Source organism: Mastigoproctus giganteus, chromosome 9 (genome assembly GCF_048544385.1).
Source record: "Mastigoproctus giganteus isolate SK-2022 chromosome 9, ASM4854438v1, whole genome shotgun sequence".
Classification (NCBI taxonomy): Eukaryota; Metazoa; Arthropoda; class Arachnida; order Uropygi; family Thelyphonidae; genus Mastigoproctus; species Mastigoproctus giganteus.
In genome coordinates, this window is record NC_143583.1 from 12,830,147 (window position 1) to 12,850,189 (window position 20,043).

General features: G+C 40.3%; 1 protein-coding gene across 1 annotated transcript in view; it reads right to left on the minus strand.

Annotated features, from left to right (window-relative positions):
* LOC150080054 (uncharacterized) overlaps positions 1 to 20,043 on the minus strand; it is a 559,273-nt gene that overhangs the window by 476,105 nt on the left and 63,125 nt on the right. Inside the window, exons 5-6 of the mRNA XM_090381984.1 lie at positions 19,466 to 19,558; positions 7,557 to 7,612 (exon numbers count right to left, since the gene is read on the minus strand). Of these exons, the coding sequence (XP_090238110.1) occupies positions 7,557 to 7,612; positions 19,466 to 19,558 (149 nt within the window). The remainder of the gene's footprint in view (positions 1 to 7,556; positions 7,613 to 19,465; positions 19,559 to 20,043) is intronic.

Below are 20,043 nucleotides of genomic sequence, written 5' to 3' on the forward strand. Positions count from 1 at the left end.
TGGGAGGTGTTTTACAAAGATCATTAATACATGAGCTGGAAGAAAAATGGGATGCTAGCAGGTCAGCTTTATCCTTGGCTGAAGTGACAACAGAACCATCTGGTTTGGACAGAGGTCGGAGCAGAGATGGGCAAAAGTTGCAGCCAATAGTTGGCAAGAGACAGAATGCTCGGCTACCATTAGGGCAAGAAGCAAGTTTTCTACTCTCATCCTGTTCAAACTCTACTTTGGACTGATTAATAACTGCTTTACAATTGTGCAAGCTTTGGTGTAGGCAGAAAATGAAACTGAAGAATTAGAAACAAGCCAATTACAATATGCAACATTCTTCTCTTGAACGGCCTTAGCACATTTATTGGAAAACTAAGGTTTACATAAAGGACGAGATTTTAAAGTGGAGTATGGGATAAAGTATTCCATTCCTGCAAGAATAATTTCACTGACACGATCTGAGCAAACGTGACATCACAAGTTTTTAAACAGTAATCCGACCACGGAAAAGAAGAAAAGAAGACTCGCAGGTCATCCCATTTTGCATTCTTGTAATGCCAAACAGCACGAGGTTGGGAATAGCCATGAGATAAATGTTCCGTTGGAGAAGAGACAATCACCAAGTTGTGATCTGAAGTGCCTAAAGGACCTGTCACTTCGACCGTGTACTTAGAAGGGTTGTTTGTGAGAAAAAGATCAAGTGTATTGGCTGTATGATTAGGATTGTCCGGTATTCTTGTAGGTAAATGAACAATCTGTGCAAGGTCATTAGTAATTGCAAAAGCCTCAGCATCCTGACCTGTTGGGTCAGTGTGACTAGAAAACAGAAGCTAGCTGGAGTTGTGAACATTAAAATCACCAAGGAAAATTACCTCACTGTTAGGAAAGTTGGACTGGAGAAAGTCAAGTTGCAAAGAGAAGAAGTCAAAGAGCTCCAAATGATTAGTGGATTTGGGAGAACGGTAGAGACAACAGATGAATTTGACACAATGAGGTAGAGAGATTTTAAGCCAGAGAAGATCAAAGAGAGGAAATTCCAAATTGCCAAATCTCTGAATAGGAATATCAGAACAGACATATGCAAAAGTACAACCTTTGAGGCGAAAGGAATCATACAGCGAATAATTTGGGCATCTGAGATGAGCAGTAGTTGAATCAACCGATAACTGAGATTCTGTCAGAAAAAGTACATGGGATCTGGCAGACTGCAAGTGAAAATGGACATCGCTGAAATTAGAGTTGAGACCACATAAATTTGTGAAATGAATTAGGAAGTGCTTGAGAGGTTTAGATCTTTTCGCAGATATGCTTGCTCTATTAGTTTGAAAATTCATGGTGTATTCAATAGTAAGAAAAAGTGGGTGGGACATGCTGTATGAAGTAATGAAATTTTTGGATGTGGCGTACAAGTGGTAAGAATATACCCAGATCCTTGACCTCGACAATGCTCCCCGCATACACGCTACTCGGACTCCTTCCAGTCACTATCTGGCAGAGTCATGTGGGAGACAAGAAATGTGTCTACTCATTTCTTGTCTTTCAACAAATGAGTCTAAATGACAACTAATGAGTCATGTGGGAGACAAGAAAAATGCATGGGATACATATAAATTAACAGGTGACATGGATGATTATGATAGATATAAGCTGGTCTGTAACCATGTCACAAAGGAGGTAAGGTAGGCAAAAGCAGCTTATGAGAAATAATTGGCAAGGGACGAAAAGAAAAACAGCAAAGAGTTCTTTACTTATGCAAACTCTAGAAAGAAGGGGATGAATCAGATTTGTCCACTTGATATCGATGGTTCAACTGTTGATGATCCTGCTTAGGTAGCTAACAAACTAAAGTATTTTGCATCTACATTCACACATGAGGAGGTATTCAGGGAGGGGAATGCAAGAAGTGATCTAAACTCTGGCAGTGAGCTAGATGATTTTGCAATAATTCAGAGGAAAGTGGAGGAGAAATTGTTGAAGTTAAACATAAGGAAGGCACTGGGGTTGATGGGATCAATACAGTTATATTAAAGGAGGCAGCAAGGAAGTAAGCAAACCCTTAGCCATAATCATGAGAGCTTTCCTGGACTCAGGGGAGGTACCCATGCACTGGAGATGTGCAAATGTGACCCCAATTCACAAAGGAGGATCAAAGGGCAACACAGGTAATTACAGACCTGTTAGTTTAACTTCTGTTCCAGGGAAAATAATGGAAGTACTGCAGGATCATCTAGACAAGACTTCAGTTATAGTTCGGACACAGTACAGCGCAGGTTTGTTAAGGGGGAAGTCTTGTGTGACCACTTTGACTGGATACTATGATGTGGTCACAAAGGAACAGGATGCAAAGAATAATTTTGATATCATATATTCTAATCTTAGAAAGGCTTTTGATACTGTTGCATATGGTAGTCTGCTGCACAAAGTGGAGCTGTGACACTGGAGACAAATTGCTGTTATGGATAAAGGGGTGGCTGAGTGGGAGAAGACAGAGAATGGTAATCAATGGACATTGCTCTTCATGGACTAATGTTATTAGTGGAGTCCCCCAAGTGTTCAGTGTTGGTTCCATTGTTGTGTTCTGTATTTATTAATGATATTGATGATGGCATATCAGGCTTAACGTCCAAGTTTGCAGATGATACGAAGGTCGGCAGGGATGTTAATGACACTAATCATGGTATACTGCTGGAAAAGGATCTAGCAAAGTTGAGCAGATGGGCTGAGAGGTGGCAACTGAAGTTTAACATTGACAAATGTAAAGTACTGCATATGGTAAACAGTACCCCAGAGTAATGTATCAACTGTGGTTCTACACTGACAGTGGTAGAGAATCAAAAGGACGTGGAGGTATTTATGCGGGCAGATATGAAGTTTTCTGAGCAGTGCAGACGGTCTGCAAGAGTAGCTCATGAAGTTTTGTCAACGTTATGTTGTTGTTGTTGTTTTGGGGGCTTTACGGCGCAAGGACAGCAAAGGCCATAATGCGCCAACTATGGTGATATTAAATCTTGAATTGCATCTGTATAGATGCTATTCAAATTTATATTGTGTTGTATAGTTTTATGTTTGAGGAAATCAAAAATTTTGGACACATGTGGTGTGTCTCCTAGTAGATCAGAAATGCTGAGAGAGGTGTTCATCGTGGGAAATGAGATAAACATAGCTTGTCGCTGAATACTGTACTTGGGACAATCAATAAGTAGATGGTGGACAGTGAGCTGAGTGTTGCAGTTTGTACACAGTGGTGGGTCAGTGGCTGCAAGCAAATAAAGATGTGTCAGGTGTGTGTGGCCTATCCTTAATCGGGCTAATACAACTTCTTCATGTCGGTTCTCATGGATACTAGATCTCCATGGTTTTAGATATTTTTTTATGCCAAGTAGCTTATTGTTGGCTTGATTCTGCCAGATATGTTGCCATAGTTCAAGGCATCGCTTATTTATAATGTACTTATAGTCAGATATAGGTGTAGTGAAGGATTGGTCTATAGGATCGGTAGCAGTTTTGGCAGCTAGGTCGGCCTGTTCGTTTCCGGAAATACCAGCGTGACCAGGGATCCAACATAACACAAATCTGTTGTTTCTTCTGGTTTAACTTGGTCAGAGTATTCCAGATCTGTCTAAGTAAGTGGTTATAATTTTTGTATTGTGTTGTATAGCTTGGATAGCACTAATGGAGTCGGTATAAATAACGCTGTGGAGTCTAGTTCTTGAGAGTGTGTAGTTTAAGGCTATGTGGATAGCACAGAGTTCTGCAGTATAGCTGCTACATTCAGTGGGGAGTTTTTTGGACAAAGTGATGTTAGGAAATACTGCTGCTGCACCAACATGCTTTTCAGTTTTAGATCCATCTGTGTAGATCGGTGTGTACTGGCCGTGCTGGGTTCTCAGTGTGGCATGTATTTGTAGCAAGTTCTGTTGGGACATGGTGTGTTTTCCCCAGGCTGTGAATGAAAAGTCACACGGCGGTATATGATACATCCATGGCGGGACTGCATGTGAGGCAGTAGGCTGTATCTTACTCAGGTCAATTTGCCAGTCAACTTGTAGTGAGCGAAGACGTATCCCAGTTGGTGGGTTTATTGATGGGTAGGCTCTATAAAGGGTTTCCCATTTAGGATAGAAAACACCATTCCAAGTGGGGTGGTTTGGATGCCCTTTGAGTTTTGCGGCATAATTTAATAAAAGCATCTGTCTCCGTAGCTGTAAGGGTGTTTCATGCGCTTCGGTATATAGGCTCTGAACCGGTGATGTATGGTACGTCCCCAGTGCAAGACGAAGAGCGCTGTGGTGCACAGGATTAAGCCAACGTAAAGCGCTTGGTCTAGCAGAGCTATATACAACAGAACCATAATCCAGACGTGACCGTATTAGTGCACGGTAGAGATTTAGCAGCGTGTAACGGTCAGCTCTCCACGTTGTGCCCGATAGAACTCTTAAAATGTTAAGCTTTTTAAGACAGTTAGTCCGGAGCATTTTTATATGAAGACACGTGGGTGTTTTCCGTACATCCGCTGTATTTTTGCCCATATTGTTTGAGTTTTTGTCGTGCTTGTAATTGTGGATGCGAAGCGTCTCCATGCTTCCCTTCTGCTAGTCTGCCTGACTCGTTTTGCCCTTGCTTTTGCCTGTTTAAAGCGGATGAGGTTTTCTGTTGTTGGGAACTTCCTGAAGACGTTCCATGCTTTGTTCTTCTGTTTTTTAGCTGCATTACATTCATCATTCCACCACACTTTTGATTTGGCCGATATTTTTGTGGATTGTTTTGGAATTGCTTTGTCTGCTGCCTGCAGTATTTGATTAGATATGTATTCTACTGCCAGGTTTATGGATGTCTGTTGGATCTGGTTTTCTTCTAGTATTGCTAGCTGCTTGTACACATCCCATTCAGCTTTTGAAAAGTTCCATTTGGGGATCCGATAAGAAAGGTGGGGAATGCTTGTGTTAATGCGACATATCACAGGATAATGATCACTGCCCAGCGGATTGCTTTGAATAGTCCATCCAAATAGAGGATATATGGTTGCTGTGCACAGAGAGACATCAATAGCTGATGTAGATCCTGTCGGAAGATGTGTATTGGTGTGAGCCCCATTATTGAGAGTTATCAGATTCTGTTGATCGAGTAATTTTTCAATGATTTGTCCATGCTTGTCCAGATTGTGGTTTCCCCACAGCGGATGGTGACTGTTGAGGTCTCCTAAGATACAGTAGGGTTTGGGAAGTTGTATTACTAATTCTTCTAAATCGGCATAGCTTATATTTTGGTTAGGTGGCAAGTATAGTGAGACTATGGTTAAATCAAAGTTAATATTGACTCGTGCAGCAACTGCCTGAACGTTTGTTTTTAGCGGGAGTGGCTTTGAGGGTATCTGGGCGTTGATGATCAGTGCTACTCCTCCATGGGCAGGATTGTTCGAATTTTGTGCAACACGATCTTGACGATGTATTATGTATTTCCGAAGGGAAACATTTATATTTGGTGTCAGATTGGTTTCCTGTAAGCAAAAGGCAATAGGGTCATATTGTGAAAGAAGATCTTGGATGTCGGACAAGTTACTGCGATAGCCTCTGCAGTTCCACTGTAAGAAAGTAAGCATTATTTGGGTTTAGTGGAACCCTCGACTTCTTTTCGAGGGACAGAAGATTTGCCTCGGTCAAGTTTAACTTTCCCCTTCTTTGGGAAATAAGGTTTCCCTGTATCCATGTCCTCAATGGAGAACAGTTCTAGAACCTGTTAGTCGTGATTCAAATTGTCTTCTGAGTCCATGTATTCTGTTTGGTTTGAGTCAGGAGTAGTAGATACTGTGGTATTCTGTTGAATGGCATCAGGTTGTACTGAGATTGGCGTATTTATGGCTTTGGTTTGTTTGTTTTTCGTTTGGGGCGTTGGTACTGGGGACAACAATGACCTTGCCCATTCAGATAGTGATTTACTTGGTAGTATAGTTACTTCCGTTTGGGTAGAAATTGATATGTGTTTTGTGGTTATTTGTGCATAAGTGGGCTTATTAGTATTTGGAACCGGTAGGGATTTTTTGGCCTCTTGGTAGGTTACGTTATGTTCGGTTTTGTACCGCTGTATCTTTTTTTCACGCTGCCAAAGGGAACACTCTTTGGAATATGCTGGGTGTGCCTCTTTACAGTTCAGACAGATTGGTCTTGTGGCTGTGCAGTCAGTACTAATGTGTTCAATGGATCCACACGTGGCACAGGCAGCTACTCCTCTGCAGACTGTCTGTGAGTGCCCAAATTTTTGGCATTTATAGCAGCATAGTGGGTTCGGGATGTACGGTTTAACTCGGCAGTTAAGGTAGCCTGCTTTTATCACTGTTGGTGGCTTGGGATTGTCAAAAGTAAGTATTATGTTCCGTGTAGGAACTAGTATGCCATCTTTCTTTGTCATAATTCGTCTGACATTAATGATTCCTTGGTCGTGTAATCCTTGTTTCAGTTCTTCGTCTGACACGTTCATGAGGTCCCATTCGGTGATGACACCTCTTGACGTGTTCAGGGAAATGTGGGGTGAAACGGTGATAGAAGTTCCACCAAAAGTTTTCAGTTTTTGTAGTTGCTCAGCCTGTCGAACAGTGGCAACTTCAACTAGTAGGTCACCTGATCTTAGACGACGAACTGTCTTTGGAGTTCCTATTGTGCTTTCTAGGCATTTCTGCACTAGAAATGGAGAGAGCTTTCCAACTGATTGTTCTTCAGTTGAATGAATAATCAAGAAGGTTGGAGTTCGGATCCTGCCTACGTCAGTCTTTTGACGTTTTGCTGCGACAGAACCAGACTCCTCTTGTTCTTGCCTTGTCAAAGTTTCTTCTATGCACCCAGTGTTTTTCTGGGTTTTACGGACTTCTTGCTCCATTTCGCCCTGGAAGGGAGACCTTTTCCCCTCTAGGTTACCAGCCCCGCCACGTGGAGGCAGGAGCAGTACCACCTTTGTGACCAAGCGGTAATGGGTTAGTAGTAATGCAAAATAAAAGAAAAAAAGAAAGAAGGTTACTTTTCCTCCTGTTCAAGTAAAGTGATTTCTTTACTGAAGCTTATTTAATTGATTGTTAGTGTAACGCTGTAAATAAAGAAGACGATTTTATTTATTCAAGAGAGTGCAAATTCACTGGCAAAGACACTTGATCACAAAATCGCTTGGCACCTGGGGCCTGTCAATGTTATAAAGGAATTTTTCTAGCAGGGATAATGGAGGTGATTATTCCCTTGTAGGGAATGGTCAGGCCACACCTTGAGTACTGTGTACAGATCTGGAGGCCTCATTTTAAGAAGGATGTAGAGCTGCTGGAACGAATACAGAGAAGAGCAATACAATTGCTGAATGGAACAAAGGGATGCTCTTATGAAAAAAGGCTTATGGTTTACAAATTACAGTGTCTGGAGACTAGGCACCTGCTTGGTGATAAAGCCTTGGCTGATGGGAGTCTTCCTCTTGCTCAGAATAATCATCTGGCGTCAGGCTAACAATGTAATATTTTATCAATTATAAGGGTCACGCTGCTAAAATAAGTAATTGAAAGGATGTATTTTTAGTAACATAAAAGAAATTACTTTGTTTTCCTATGCTTTTCTGATTTCTTTTGTTTATCTGGAGGATCTTGGCTGAACTGAGGGAAAAAAAAAAAAGGAAGAAAGATGAATTAGTTACTGATCAATTAATTATTTCAAATAAAAGTAAATTATAAATTCTAAAATTTGGTACCTCAAGAAATATAGCATATCTAAAACTATTGGCAGTTTCACAAATTTGAAGTGCTTTACTGGTGGCACTAAGACTAACAGATTGTTAAACTTAAGAGGTTTTGGCTTGAGGCTAAATACAGCTTCAATTGAGGAAGACTATTAAGTTTCTCCAGTCAAAAACAGGAATCGAACCCAGACCTCTTCAAATGAGTAAAAAGTGATTAAAACACTATTCTGCGATAGAGGACAAAAATCTTGAGATAACTTGTTATATTTCAAGCTTCCATTGTCGGGGAACTGACGAAGGATCACTGCATCGTTTCTTTATTCTTTCATAACATCTGATAGAGATGTTATGAAAGATGTTATGATAACATCTGATAGAGATGTTATGTGTATATCTATATATATATCTATATATATATATATATATATATATATATATATATATACACATATATACAGGGTGATTCACTACTACTGCAACAAACTTGCAGGAGGTGTAGGGGGCACAAAGACGAATCGGAATCACAAAGGATTGCAGGGTCTGAAATGCAGTAGAGGTAGTCGTCATGCGGTAGAGGACGTTGAATGGGAGGTTGCGTGAACAGCGATCTCGCTGGAAGTCAGCATTTGCGAACCGGTTCCCGAGGCAGTAGAATGGACGAGTATTCAAACGTTGAACTGGCCGAAATGCACCTCGCATATGGAGTTGCGGACTGTAACGGATGCGCCACTCTGCACTTGTACCAGGAACGTTTCCCGCACAGGCGTGCTGCTCATTTGGTTTGAGCATGCTCAATGCTGATGGGATTCTTCCTCTTGCTCAGAATAATCAACTGAGAGGGCATAAATTCAAATTGAGCAAAGACAGATGTAGGATAGATGTGCGGAAATTTGCCTTAAGCCAGCGGGTGGTTGATTGGTGGAACAGACTTCCATCCCTTGTCGTGGAAGTTGATAGCCTAAATAAGTTTAAGGCTCGGCTCGACAGGTATTTTGAACGAACAGAGGGGTGAAGTGGAAGTGGTTATTTTTTATTTATTTATTTTACTTTATTTTTTTTTTTTTGGCTGATGCTGCATAAGCTTGCTTTCTTGCATCAAATGCCTCTACTAATGCTAATGGTTCAACTGTTGATGATTTTGCATCATCATACGATTTTAATTGTATGATGACAAAGGTTACATGACACTGCGGATTATCCACTCCGGAGGACTTTTGCTACTTGGTTTATTCAATAGAAACGGTTCGCAAATGCTGACTTCCAGCGGGATTGCTGTTCACGCGACCTCCCGTTCAAAGTCCTCTACCGCATGACGAAGGCATTTCGGACCCTGCAATGCTATGTGATTCCGATTCGTCTTTGTGCCCCCTACACCTCCTGCAAGTTTGTCGCACTGGTAGTGAATTACCCTGCATATATAATAATATATACAATGCATATATACACCGAAAGGACAGAATTCATGGGATACCTGGATCCTGGGTAATGTCTCTTTCAACCCCCCTTGCTAGTGGACAAACCCATCACTTGGCAGATATACAGTCGGTAGAGTGCATCACTGCATTCATGTAAATGGTAATTCAATGTCAGTATGGATAAACATTGTGAGTTAACCAACTCTGAAAGAGGGATGATTGTGGGTGCGTGATGAATGGGCCACTCTATCGCTGAGGTGGGACAGAAATTGCACTCTCCCTGTTTGACAGTATCAAGAGTGTATTGGGAATACACCATTTCCAGAAAACATGTGATTGTGGATTGCGCTGTGGGCGGAGAAAGGTGGCAGATGAATGCATGGCTGACGACATTTGTCTCGCATTGTTTCAGCCAACTGGAGATAAGGTATAAGGTATGTTCGTGTCAGACGGCACCTGGGATTTCTCCCATCTCCGCGTATGTTCGCTGTATCGAGGACAGTACACTGTCAAGCCAGAGACTGGAAAGTGTGTGGGCCATGCTGTGCAGTGTGATCTGTTGTGCCCATTGTCTGTCCGGCTTATTGGCCACCAGGCCCCTGGTGGGGCCCGACGTTGCCCATACCTTGCCACGTGGAGGCTAACCGGGTGTCCAGAATCATGACGAGTTGCTCCGGCAGGTCCTGCCACCTAGTTTCCTGGGATTTCAGTGGCTAGGACCTATAAAAAAAAAAAATATATATATATATATATATATATTTTCAAGTATAACAAAGCAAATATTAAATGTTATAATAAATATAAATATTATAATAAATATTAAGTAGTAACATAACCAATTAATGCCATCTAGGAAGATTAAACATTACATCGGTCTGTATGAATATGAGTTAAGTTAATAATGGTTAGAGTTTTTTTAAAAGTAAAATATGATATACTAGCTTATCAGGTGAACCATAAACCATGGCGGGTACCCAACGTGACCTGGAAAAAATCAATCTATGCCATGACATAAGCAATAAATATATATAAAAATACCATTAAAATGTTAGTTATGGCAATAAGATACATTGCAAGGGACTTTTTCAAGGGCTAACCCTTACAATGTATCAACCATAATTAACGAGCTATCCGTTTCTGTAGTCATCGTCCAGCATAACTATGTCCTAATATACGTAAAATAGTATTAAGTATAAATGTTGTAGTAGTTAGAGCCAAAAGTATAAAATTTTTAGTAAGTTAGAGCCAAATAGTAGTAATAAATCCAAATTTAGCAGTTAACTGGCAAGATGACTGTTAGCCCGACGGATAGCCAAAATATTAAATTAAATTAAAATTATAGAAAGAGCTATAATTATTGTTAGGCATATGTGCGTAGTTGATAGTTTACTATCAACTACGCACATATTTTACTATCAACTACGTGTGCGTAGTTGATAGTTTACTATCAACTACGCACATATTTTACTATCAACTACGCACATATGCCTAACAATAATTATAGCTCTTTCTATAATTTTAATTTAATTTAATATTTTGGCTATCCGTCGGGCTAACAGTCATCTTGCCAGTTAACTGCTAAATTTGGATTTATTACTACTATTTGGCTCTAACTTACTAAAAATTTTATACTTTTGGCTCTAACTACTACAACATTTATACTTAATACTATTTTACGTATATTAGGACATAGTTATGCTGGACGATGACTACAGAAACGGATAGCTCGTTAATTATGGTTGATACATTGTAAGGGTTAGCCCTTGAAAAAGTCCCTTGCAATGTATCTTATTGCCATAACTAACATTTTAATGGTATTTTTATATATATTTATTGCTTATGTCATGGCATAGATTGATTTTTTCCAGGTCACGTTGGGTACCCGCCATGGTTTATGGTTCACCTGATAAGCTAGTATATCATATTTTACTTTTAAAAAAACTCTAACCATTATTAACTTAACTCATATATATATATATATATACGCGTTTGACGTTAATTCTTAAGGAGATTGCTGTTAGGAAATCGCTGGTTGGGGTTGAACGCTAGAAAGATGTAGCCAACTGGAGAGCGACAGTGGCACAAATCACTGCCAATTTCAATGAGGGAGGTGGCAGAAATGTCTCGACCAAGACAATCAGGAGATCATTAGCGGCAATAGGTTATGGGAGCTGCCGACCGACCAGAATCCCATTGCTACCGCCACGACACAGGCCTCTATGCCTCAACTTGGCAAAAGAACATTGGGGCTGGACCTTGAATGAATGTAGATAGCTCTCCTGATCTGATGAGTCCCATTTCCAGTTATTTTGATTGGAATGGAATGGTGGTACATATTTGGCAGAAACCACATGAAGCTATGCACCCGTCATGTCAACAATGAACTGTGCACACTGGTGGACAGTCGGTAATGGTCTAGAGCGTGTTCAAGTGGCACACATCGGAACCTCTGGTACATCTGGATGCATCTTTGAACGGTCCATCCTTATAGACCATCTGCATCCCTTCGTGGTCATCGTGCACCCACAGGGCAATGGACATTTCCAGCAGGACAATGTGCCTCCCCACAGAGCCGTGATGACTAGAACATGCTTCAAAGATCATTCCGGAGATTTTACCACTATGGAATGGCCTCCCCGTTCACCAGACACGAACAAGGGTGGAGCATCTTTGGGATGCTGTGTCCGTTCGAGCTTTGGATTCTCCACCCAGGAATGTGACAGAATTATGGACAGCGGTGCAACAAGCATGGATCAAAATACATGTGGAATGCTTTTGTGAACTAGTGACTCAATGCCTCGCCATGTGACTGTCCTTATCCGGGCAAAAGGTGAGCCTCCCTGTTAGTGGGTAGGTATCCCAAGATTTGTGTCCACTCAGTGTATATATCTATAATACATATGCATTGTTTTTATAAAACAGCTTAGGTTAAAGCTTTACAGCATCAACTTGTTTTGATATTCATGGCATCTATGTTCATCTCTCATTATTTTGTAATTGTGACTGAAAACGTAATTCGCCTTTACTAATTTATCGAGAGGGAAGGATGTGATTTTGGTGTGTATTTCTAGACTATCAGCAATGCAAGTTAGTAGTATCATGGGCAAAATATATTTTCTTTGAAAACAAGTCTGAAATTATTATATTAGTTTTTAATAAGATTTAAGTTCTTTTATTAATCTTTACTGCTTTCTAAATTGAGAGAGGGCTTCATTACAGGAAAGAGGGGTGGGTGGAACATGTGTTGCACTGGAAGTGAAAACCTGAAGAAAAACACTTTTAGCATTAGTAGAGGCATATGATGCAAGAAAGCAAGCTTATGCAGCATCGTCCAAAAAAAAAAAAAAAAAAAAAAAAACTCCGCTTCACCCCTCCGTTCGTTCGAAATACCTGTCCAGCTGAGCCTTAAATTTATTTAGGCTATCAACTTCCACAACAAGGGATGGAAGTCTGTTCCACCAACCAACTACCCGCTGGCTAAAGGAAAATTTCCGCACATCTATCCTACATCTGTCTTTCCTCAATTTGAATTTATGCCCTCTCAGGTGATTATTCTGAGCAAAAGGAAGAATCCCATCGGCATTGAGCATGCTCAAACCATTCAAGGCTTTATACCCCTCTATCAGATCACCTTGCCAGTGCCTAGCCTCCAGACACTGTAATTTGCAAAACTTAAGCCTTTCTTCGTAAGAGCAACCCTTCGTTCCATTCGCTAATCTTGTTGCCCTTCTCTGTACTCATTCCAGCAGCTCTACATCCTTCTTGAAATGAGGCCTCCAGGCCTCTATACAGTACTCTAGGTGTGGTCTGACCATTGCCTTATACAAGGGAATAATCACCTCCTTATCCCTGCTAGAAAAATTCCTATATATCATTGACAATACACCATGAGCTACTCTTGCAGCCCGTCTGCACTACTCAGAGAACTTCATATCTGCCTGCACAACCACCCCTAGGTCCCTTTCATTCTCTACCACACTCAGTGTAGTACCACAGAGTTGATATGTTGCTCTGGGGTTGTTGTTTCCCATATGTAGTACTTTACATTTGTCAATGTTAAACTTCATTTGCCACCTCTCAGCCCATCTGTTCAACCTTTCCAGATCCTGTTGCAGCAGCATAGCGTCAGTAGTGTCCTTAATAACCCTGCCAACCTTTGTATCGTCTGCAAACTTGGACATTAAGCTTGATATACCATCATTAATATTATTTATAAATACAGAAAACAATAATGGACCCAATACCGAGCCCTGAGGGACTCCACTAATAACATTAGTCCACGATGAGCAGTGTCCATTGATTACCACTCTCTGTCTCCTCCCCCCCATCAACCACCCCTTTATCCATAGCAGCAATTTGCCTCCAATGCCATACCGCTCCAATTTGTGCGGCAGTCTTCCATGTGCAACAGTATCAAAAGCCTTTCTAAGATCCAAGTATATAATATAAAAGTTATTCCCTGCATCCAGTTATTTTGTGACTGCATCATAGTATCCAATCAAATTGGTCAGACAAGATTTCCCCTTAACAAAACCATGCTGCAGTACTTCTTTAACCAGTGCCTCCATTAATTTTCCTGGAACTGAAGTTAAACTCACAGGTCTATAATTACTTGTGTCGGCCTTTGATCCTCCTTTGTGAATTGGGATATGATTTTATCATCCTCTTTGAGTTCTCGCAAGGCGCGTCTATGGTTGACACTAAGGTTGGATGGGGCCACCCTGGCCTGACTCAAGATAGCTGAAGTCTTGATATGTATTTCGTTAGCCTGGGTCTCCGACAACTTGCTAATAGCTCTCTCAATGCCCATAGCTATTTCAGTAATAGGTGGTTTGATGGGCATCAAAGCAAAGCTAGTACCTAAACTTAGTACTCACTCCTGTTCCTTAGAAAGCCGCTTACTACTCAGGTTACAAATAAAATTAGTACTGTCATTGTCATTATGCGTACTCATTACCTCTTATAATAACCTATTAATTTTATTAATTTGCTTCTGCTTATAAATGTCCGAAACTCTAATTGTTTTATCTAGCACTAACTTGATTACCAGTGACCGATGCACTGGAGTTACCACACTGTTGATACATTCTAGGGCCAAGCCTATACGCCTTCTAGTAAACCTCAAATCATCATGCAACTTACGTATCCAAATATGTAATATCCTTTTCTGGTACTAATTGGCGGCTCTAACCAGACGATCATCATCAAATGGCAACTTAATATGGAAACCCCGTGGAACAAGTCTATGTGCTTTACATCGGTATGCAAATCTTAAATGCTGCTTCTGTTTGGCCTCTGTCATGCTATATTTCTCGAATTCACGGATGTGTCATAACACGGTATGGCCACAGCTATTAAAAATGTCTCCAAACAGGCCTACGAGGTTGGGAAAATTCATGTTGAAATATTTATGCTTCACACCAACCAATTTAAATAAAATAAAATGTAAGTTTATTTACAATTAAAATACAATTAAAATATATACTATGGCAGAAATGGAAGTTAAAATAACTTCTACAAGACACCACTACATATAAAGTTACTAGGAGAAATCCGTTAGTCAGCTTGGAGCGGCAGGTGAATAGTATTATTCAGCGCTGGCATAAGTTAGGTAGGATAACTAGAGAGGTTTTTTGGTCCTTACATGTCACAGGTTGCCATTTACCTGGAAGGTTTTATGGACTTCCGAAGATACACAAAGTGGGTATCCCGCTTAGACCAATCGTATCATTCATAGGTACTCCTACCTATGCTTTATCAGGATATCTTGCCAGATTAATTGCACCTATAGTGGGATGTTATAGTTTTGTCATTAAAGACAGTAAGGACTTTGTAAGTTTTATAAAAGAACAGTCTATAAGTGAAAATGAAATTATGATTTCTTTTGATGGTTATTTCCCTGTTTACATGTATTCCTATTAAGTTTAGAGTTCAATGTGTTAGAATGGCATTGGAAAAGGATGTGGCTTTAAATACCAGGTCTTTGTTAAGTATTAATGATATTTGTGAAGGTGTAGAATTTTGCCTGTCCAGTACTACCATGGTCTTTCAAGACGTTATGTATAGGCAGGTTCATGGCACAGCCATGGGTTCCCCCATTAGCGCTATTGTGGCAAATTTAGCCATGGGAGAATTGGAAGTTAGGATCTTTGATGGTTGGGAATTTCCCATACGTAAATGGAAAAGATACGTGGATGATACTTTTACCATCACACAGAAGGGGAATACTTAATGTGCTTAATAGCTTCTCCCCTTTCATCCAATTTACCTTGAAGGTAGAGACAGAGGGATCCCTCCCGTTTCTTGATGTGTTGGTGATCAGAGAAGGTTGTAGGCTTAAGACTAAAGTTTTCAGGAAACCTATGTGCCGGGGGCAATATATCCATTACAGCTCGGCACAAACCAGCCAACACAAGAACAGTGTGGTTAAGGCCAAGAACAGTATGGTTAACGGGGGTACTGCAGTGGGTTGGGTCCCACTGCAGTACCCCCGAAGATAAAGAGAGAGAAATTATCAGAGTCACAGCAGACCTCAAGAAATGTGGATATCCCCAGAGGGATTTTGGATAAATTTATTAGGTGGGGTAGAGTCCACGCATAGTGTAAGTGTAAGTGTAAGTGTATTTAGGGTCAAACGGCACAAGGGGTTCCCCCCATCTCCGCGTAGTTTACATTGTGGGTGAACCAGTTGACTGGAAAAGCCAGAGATTTAAAAGTGTATGGACTTTGTATATGTGTGATGCCTTGTACCGTTGTTCATCTGGTCATTTAGCCGCTGGGCCCCTACTGAGGCCCAACGTTGCCCCACTTACGCCCCGTGGAGACAGACCAGGAACCCAGTAGTCTGTTTCACTCTGGCAGGTCCTGCCACTTAATTTCCTGAGATTTCGGCGGCTAGGACCTTAAAAAAAAAAAAAAAAAAAAAAAGAAAAAAAAAGAGACAGAAACGCGTCGACGTAGGGGTAGAATCGCTTAGTTTTGCTAGGCCAAGTTATGGGCGTAAGGTAATTTAGATATGTTAGGTTTTTGGGTAGGGCTTTCGCTAGCTTATAGATAGAGAGGGGGGAGGCAGAAGGCTGGGGGGAGAAAGACAGAAATATGGGGCCAATAGAGTAGGTAGCCCCAGTTTTCAGTGGGACATGCCCATGTCCCACCAGAGTAGAAGATATAGGGTGGAGAGGAGAGGAGGACGAAAATGTCCCCCCTCCCCCAGGGAAGTAGGTTTAAAGGTGAAGGAGGCTAGAGTGCCCTCTTCAGATCGCCATATGGCTATTGGCAGCTATTGTTTCAAGTTTCTTTATTCATGGGGCAAGCTCCGTCCTTGTGCTTGTGTCCCTCATCTTTAGTTGCAGCCTTTACATTGTGCTGGCTGGTGTCTCAATAGTGGTACTTGATGTCAGTCATTGTAGATGGTGATTAATGTCCTTCTCCTGATGAAGAGGTCTTGTGCGAACTGGGATAATGCTCTATATTCATCCTCAGTATCTATGAAATGGGATTCCAATCCTTTTGGTAGGTATCTTATTTTTGTTATAAGTACTCCTCTGAGGTCTTCATATTGTGGGCACTCGTACACTATGTGATTCCAGCTTTCTGTCTCCCCGCACGTACAGTTTGGGTCCTCAGTGAGTCCGAATCCGTGCAGCTTCTCATTGTAGGGTCCGTGTCCTGTTATTAGAGATGTCAAATGGTACCCTGGGAAGTACCAGGTCGGCTGTTTTGGGTAGATTTTCTGGAGGTCAGGTAGATATCTTCTGGTTATCTCACCCTTGGTGGTCTCCGTCCATCTTCTCTGCCATAATTTTAGCAGGTGGTTCTGTAATCTAGTTTTTTCCGTTTTTAGGTTGTTCGCTGGGTCAGTTGTGTAGTCCAGATGTGTGGCCGCCACTCCCCTGGATAGCAAGTATAGCAGACCTGTGCGAACGACCTCCAGGTCCAAAGGAAGCGCTCCAGCGAGTACCTGTAGTGCTGGAGTACTCACTGTACTACACGCACGCGTCGTAGTTAAGAGTATGGTCCTTTGGATCATGTCCAGAATTCTTCTATTCACTGCCAGTGCAGTTTTTGGGAACCAAATTGCTGAGGCGTAAGTAATTGCTGGGAGAAACGTTGTCCTGTAATATAGCGTCAGGGCTCTTTTTTTGAGTCCCCAATCTTTCCTAGTAACTCTGTCCACGCATAGTGAGTTGTCTGCCCCTGTGATCACTGCATACATTCCTTACTATCTGGGCCTTACTGAACGCATTGCATGTTCAGTCTCGAAGCGCCAGATACGCTGTGTGCAACTTCTGGGACGGAGGTTGCACACAGTGATATCACAAGTTAAAGACCCCATAGCAAAAGAAGTTAATAGTGGGGTGGTATATGAAATTAAATGCCTGGATTGTGGGGTTTGTTATGTTGGTGAGACAGGGTGACGACTTAAAGAATGCCTGGGCAAGCACATATAAAAACTGAAAATTATGCAAAGTCTGCTGTGGCCGAGCACTATTGGGAGAAGGAGCATCAGATCTCCCCTGAAGCTACGATCATCACTGACCGAGCTCACGTGTTCTGGGACTGTAAATGGCTTGAGAGCCTGCGCATTGGGGTGGCTAGCAGTAACACTATTAACAGGGATAGGGTTGTTCGCACACATCCCCTCCTTGAAGCTGTCATTCTTGAACAAGATTGGCGCGCTCCCGAGCCATTTCCGGTTCCAGCATGCAGGTGGTAAATTGCAACCATATTCCTGTGGAACCATGTGATGAGTGCCGCGAGCCTGCTATTTAAGAACGTTATCGTACAACGGAAGCACACTGTTGAGAAAGGAGTCTGTCGTCTCCGAAAGCTAGTTTTTAGCTCTTTTATTACTATTTCACTATTTTAACTTCAGTCACAGTCATTTTATATTTATTGTAAATACATCTGTTTTTATTAGTTTTACTTCATTCATGTATTCATTTACTTCCTTTAACGCTTTTATTTTAACTTCCATTTCTGTCATAGTATATATTTTAATTGTAAATAAAATTACATTTTATTTTATTTAAATTAGTTGGTGTGAAGCAGAAATATTTCAACATTTTACCTTTGGGGCTACTGGTAATTGAGTAACCTGTTTATTCTTCCCCAAAGCAAGCAGTTTTCTCACCAGTCTAACTAATGCTGCCTTGATGGCATCAGTAAAAATTCTTGCACCCTTTCTATTTAAGTGTATCACATTCCCGTGAAAACAGTTTTGCCTGTTAACAAACACAGACCATGCTGAGAAAAATATACTGCCTGAGCCTTGTGCCACCTGTCCAGGGCTAAACTGATACATGATGACAACTCTCTCACCATGGATCTCCTCCTCCTCCTTCTATCATATCTGTGCAGAGCTCTAAACACTTTTAATCTAAACTATCCACATTTCCCCAACATTGCTCTATACCTGTTAAGTAAATCTCTTATATCATCAGTACCCATCATGCAATATCACATGTTGTCTTTAAAAGATGAACTTCTTCTACAACATCATTAACTTTGGCTCCTGGAAGGCATTATATTTTCAGTTTTCCTGACAACACAATCATTGACAATACTTCATGTTAATGCTTTAAAAATTTAAAATATGAATAATAATAACAATATACAAAATGATTTAACATGTTATATCCATACTGTGTGTATTATATACATAATAATTGATTGTGAAAAAATAAAAATCTCCTATAATTAATCTACCATGGTTAATTCCTTCTGTTTCTTGGTAGTAACTGTTATTAATGTTAATTAATCATTAATACTTTTACAATATTGTATACAAGTAGTTTCAGCATTCACATGCCATTTTTTTTTTATCAAGATAAATTCTTCTGGAATTAACTATCCATTAGATGGCACTAAAGTAATGATTATTATAAAAGATGTTTTATAAATTAATTGATAATAAAGAAATTGATAGAAATAAAATACAGTGCAAATGTGTGTAATGTACATATGCAAGCACTCTGATATGATGACTGAAGATGGAAAGATGTTGAATATCCTGTGAAAATGCATGGCTGATCATATGAGCTACACATTTGAACACAACATGGGTGAATGATTTTTGTAATAAATAGCTCTCTGTGAAATGTTGACTTCTAAAAAATATTTTTGCTGTTCTAAATATTTTTTGTTGTGCAATAATAAAAATTCTTATACTCCTGGCAGATAGGTTCACTGCACATTGGTATTAACTCCAAATGCATCACATATATTGAATAATGTTACTAAGAATAAAATTCATTTACTAAAATTTTATTCTTAGGAAAGTGAAATTTTTTTTTTTTTTTAATTATGAAACTTAAAGGCAGTTGTGCATTTATTGGACAGCAAGGAAAGCTAACCTTTTTAATACAAGTTCCATCTTTAGCACTGATTTCCACATTTACGATGACACCATCACAATCTGGAGTGAAGCAGGGTAAGCGTATGACGTCCTACGAATAAAATAGCACTATTTCAGCATTTTGAACTATTTTAATTTAAACATCTTAAAATGGTACAAATTTATTCTTTCGTTTTTGACAATATTATACCAGCAAGTACATAAATAATAACACTGGTCATCATTATCTTTTTCATCAGCAAGAATATGCATCTTTGAAAATATAAATGTTTCATTATGAAATGACTATGTTTTTGCATTAGGTTTCTAAGAAAAATGCAAGCCAATTTATTCATTAACTTATTTATTTATATATATGGCAGCATGAAAAATTGGTTAGAAGTGGCAACTGAAGCTTAAAAATGACAAATGCAAAATACTGAATATGGGTAGCAGTAACATGCCAACTGTGCAGTACTACACTCAGGGTAGTGGACAATGAAAAAGATCTGGAATTAATTGTACCATCAGATATGAAGTTTTCAGAGCAGTGCTAACATGCTGACAGGAAGCTCACGTAGTCTCTTGTCAATGATA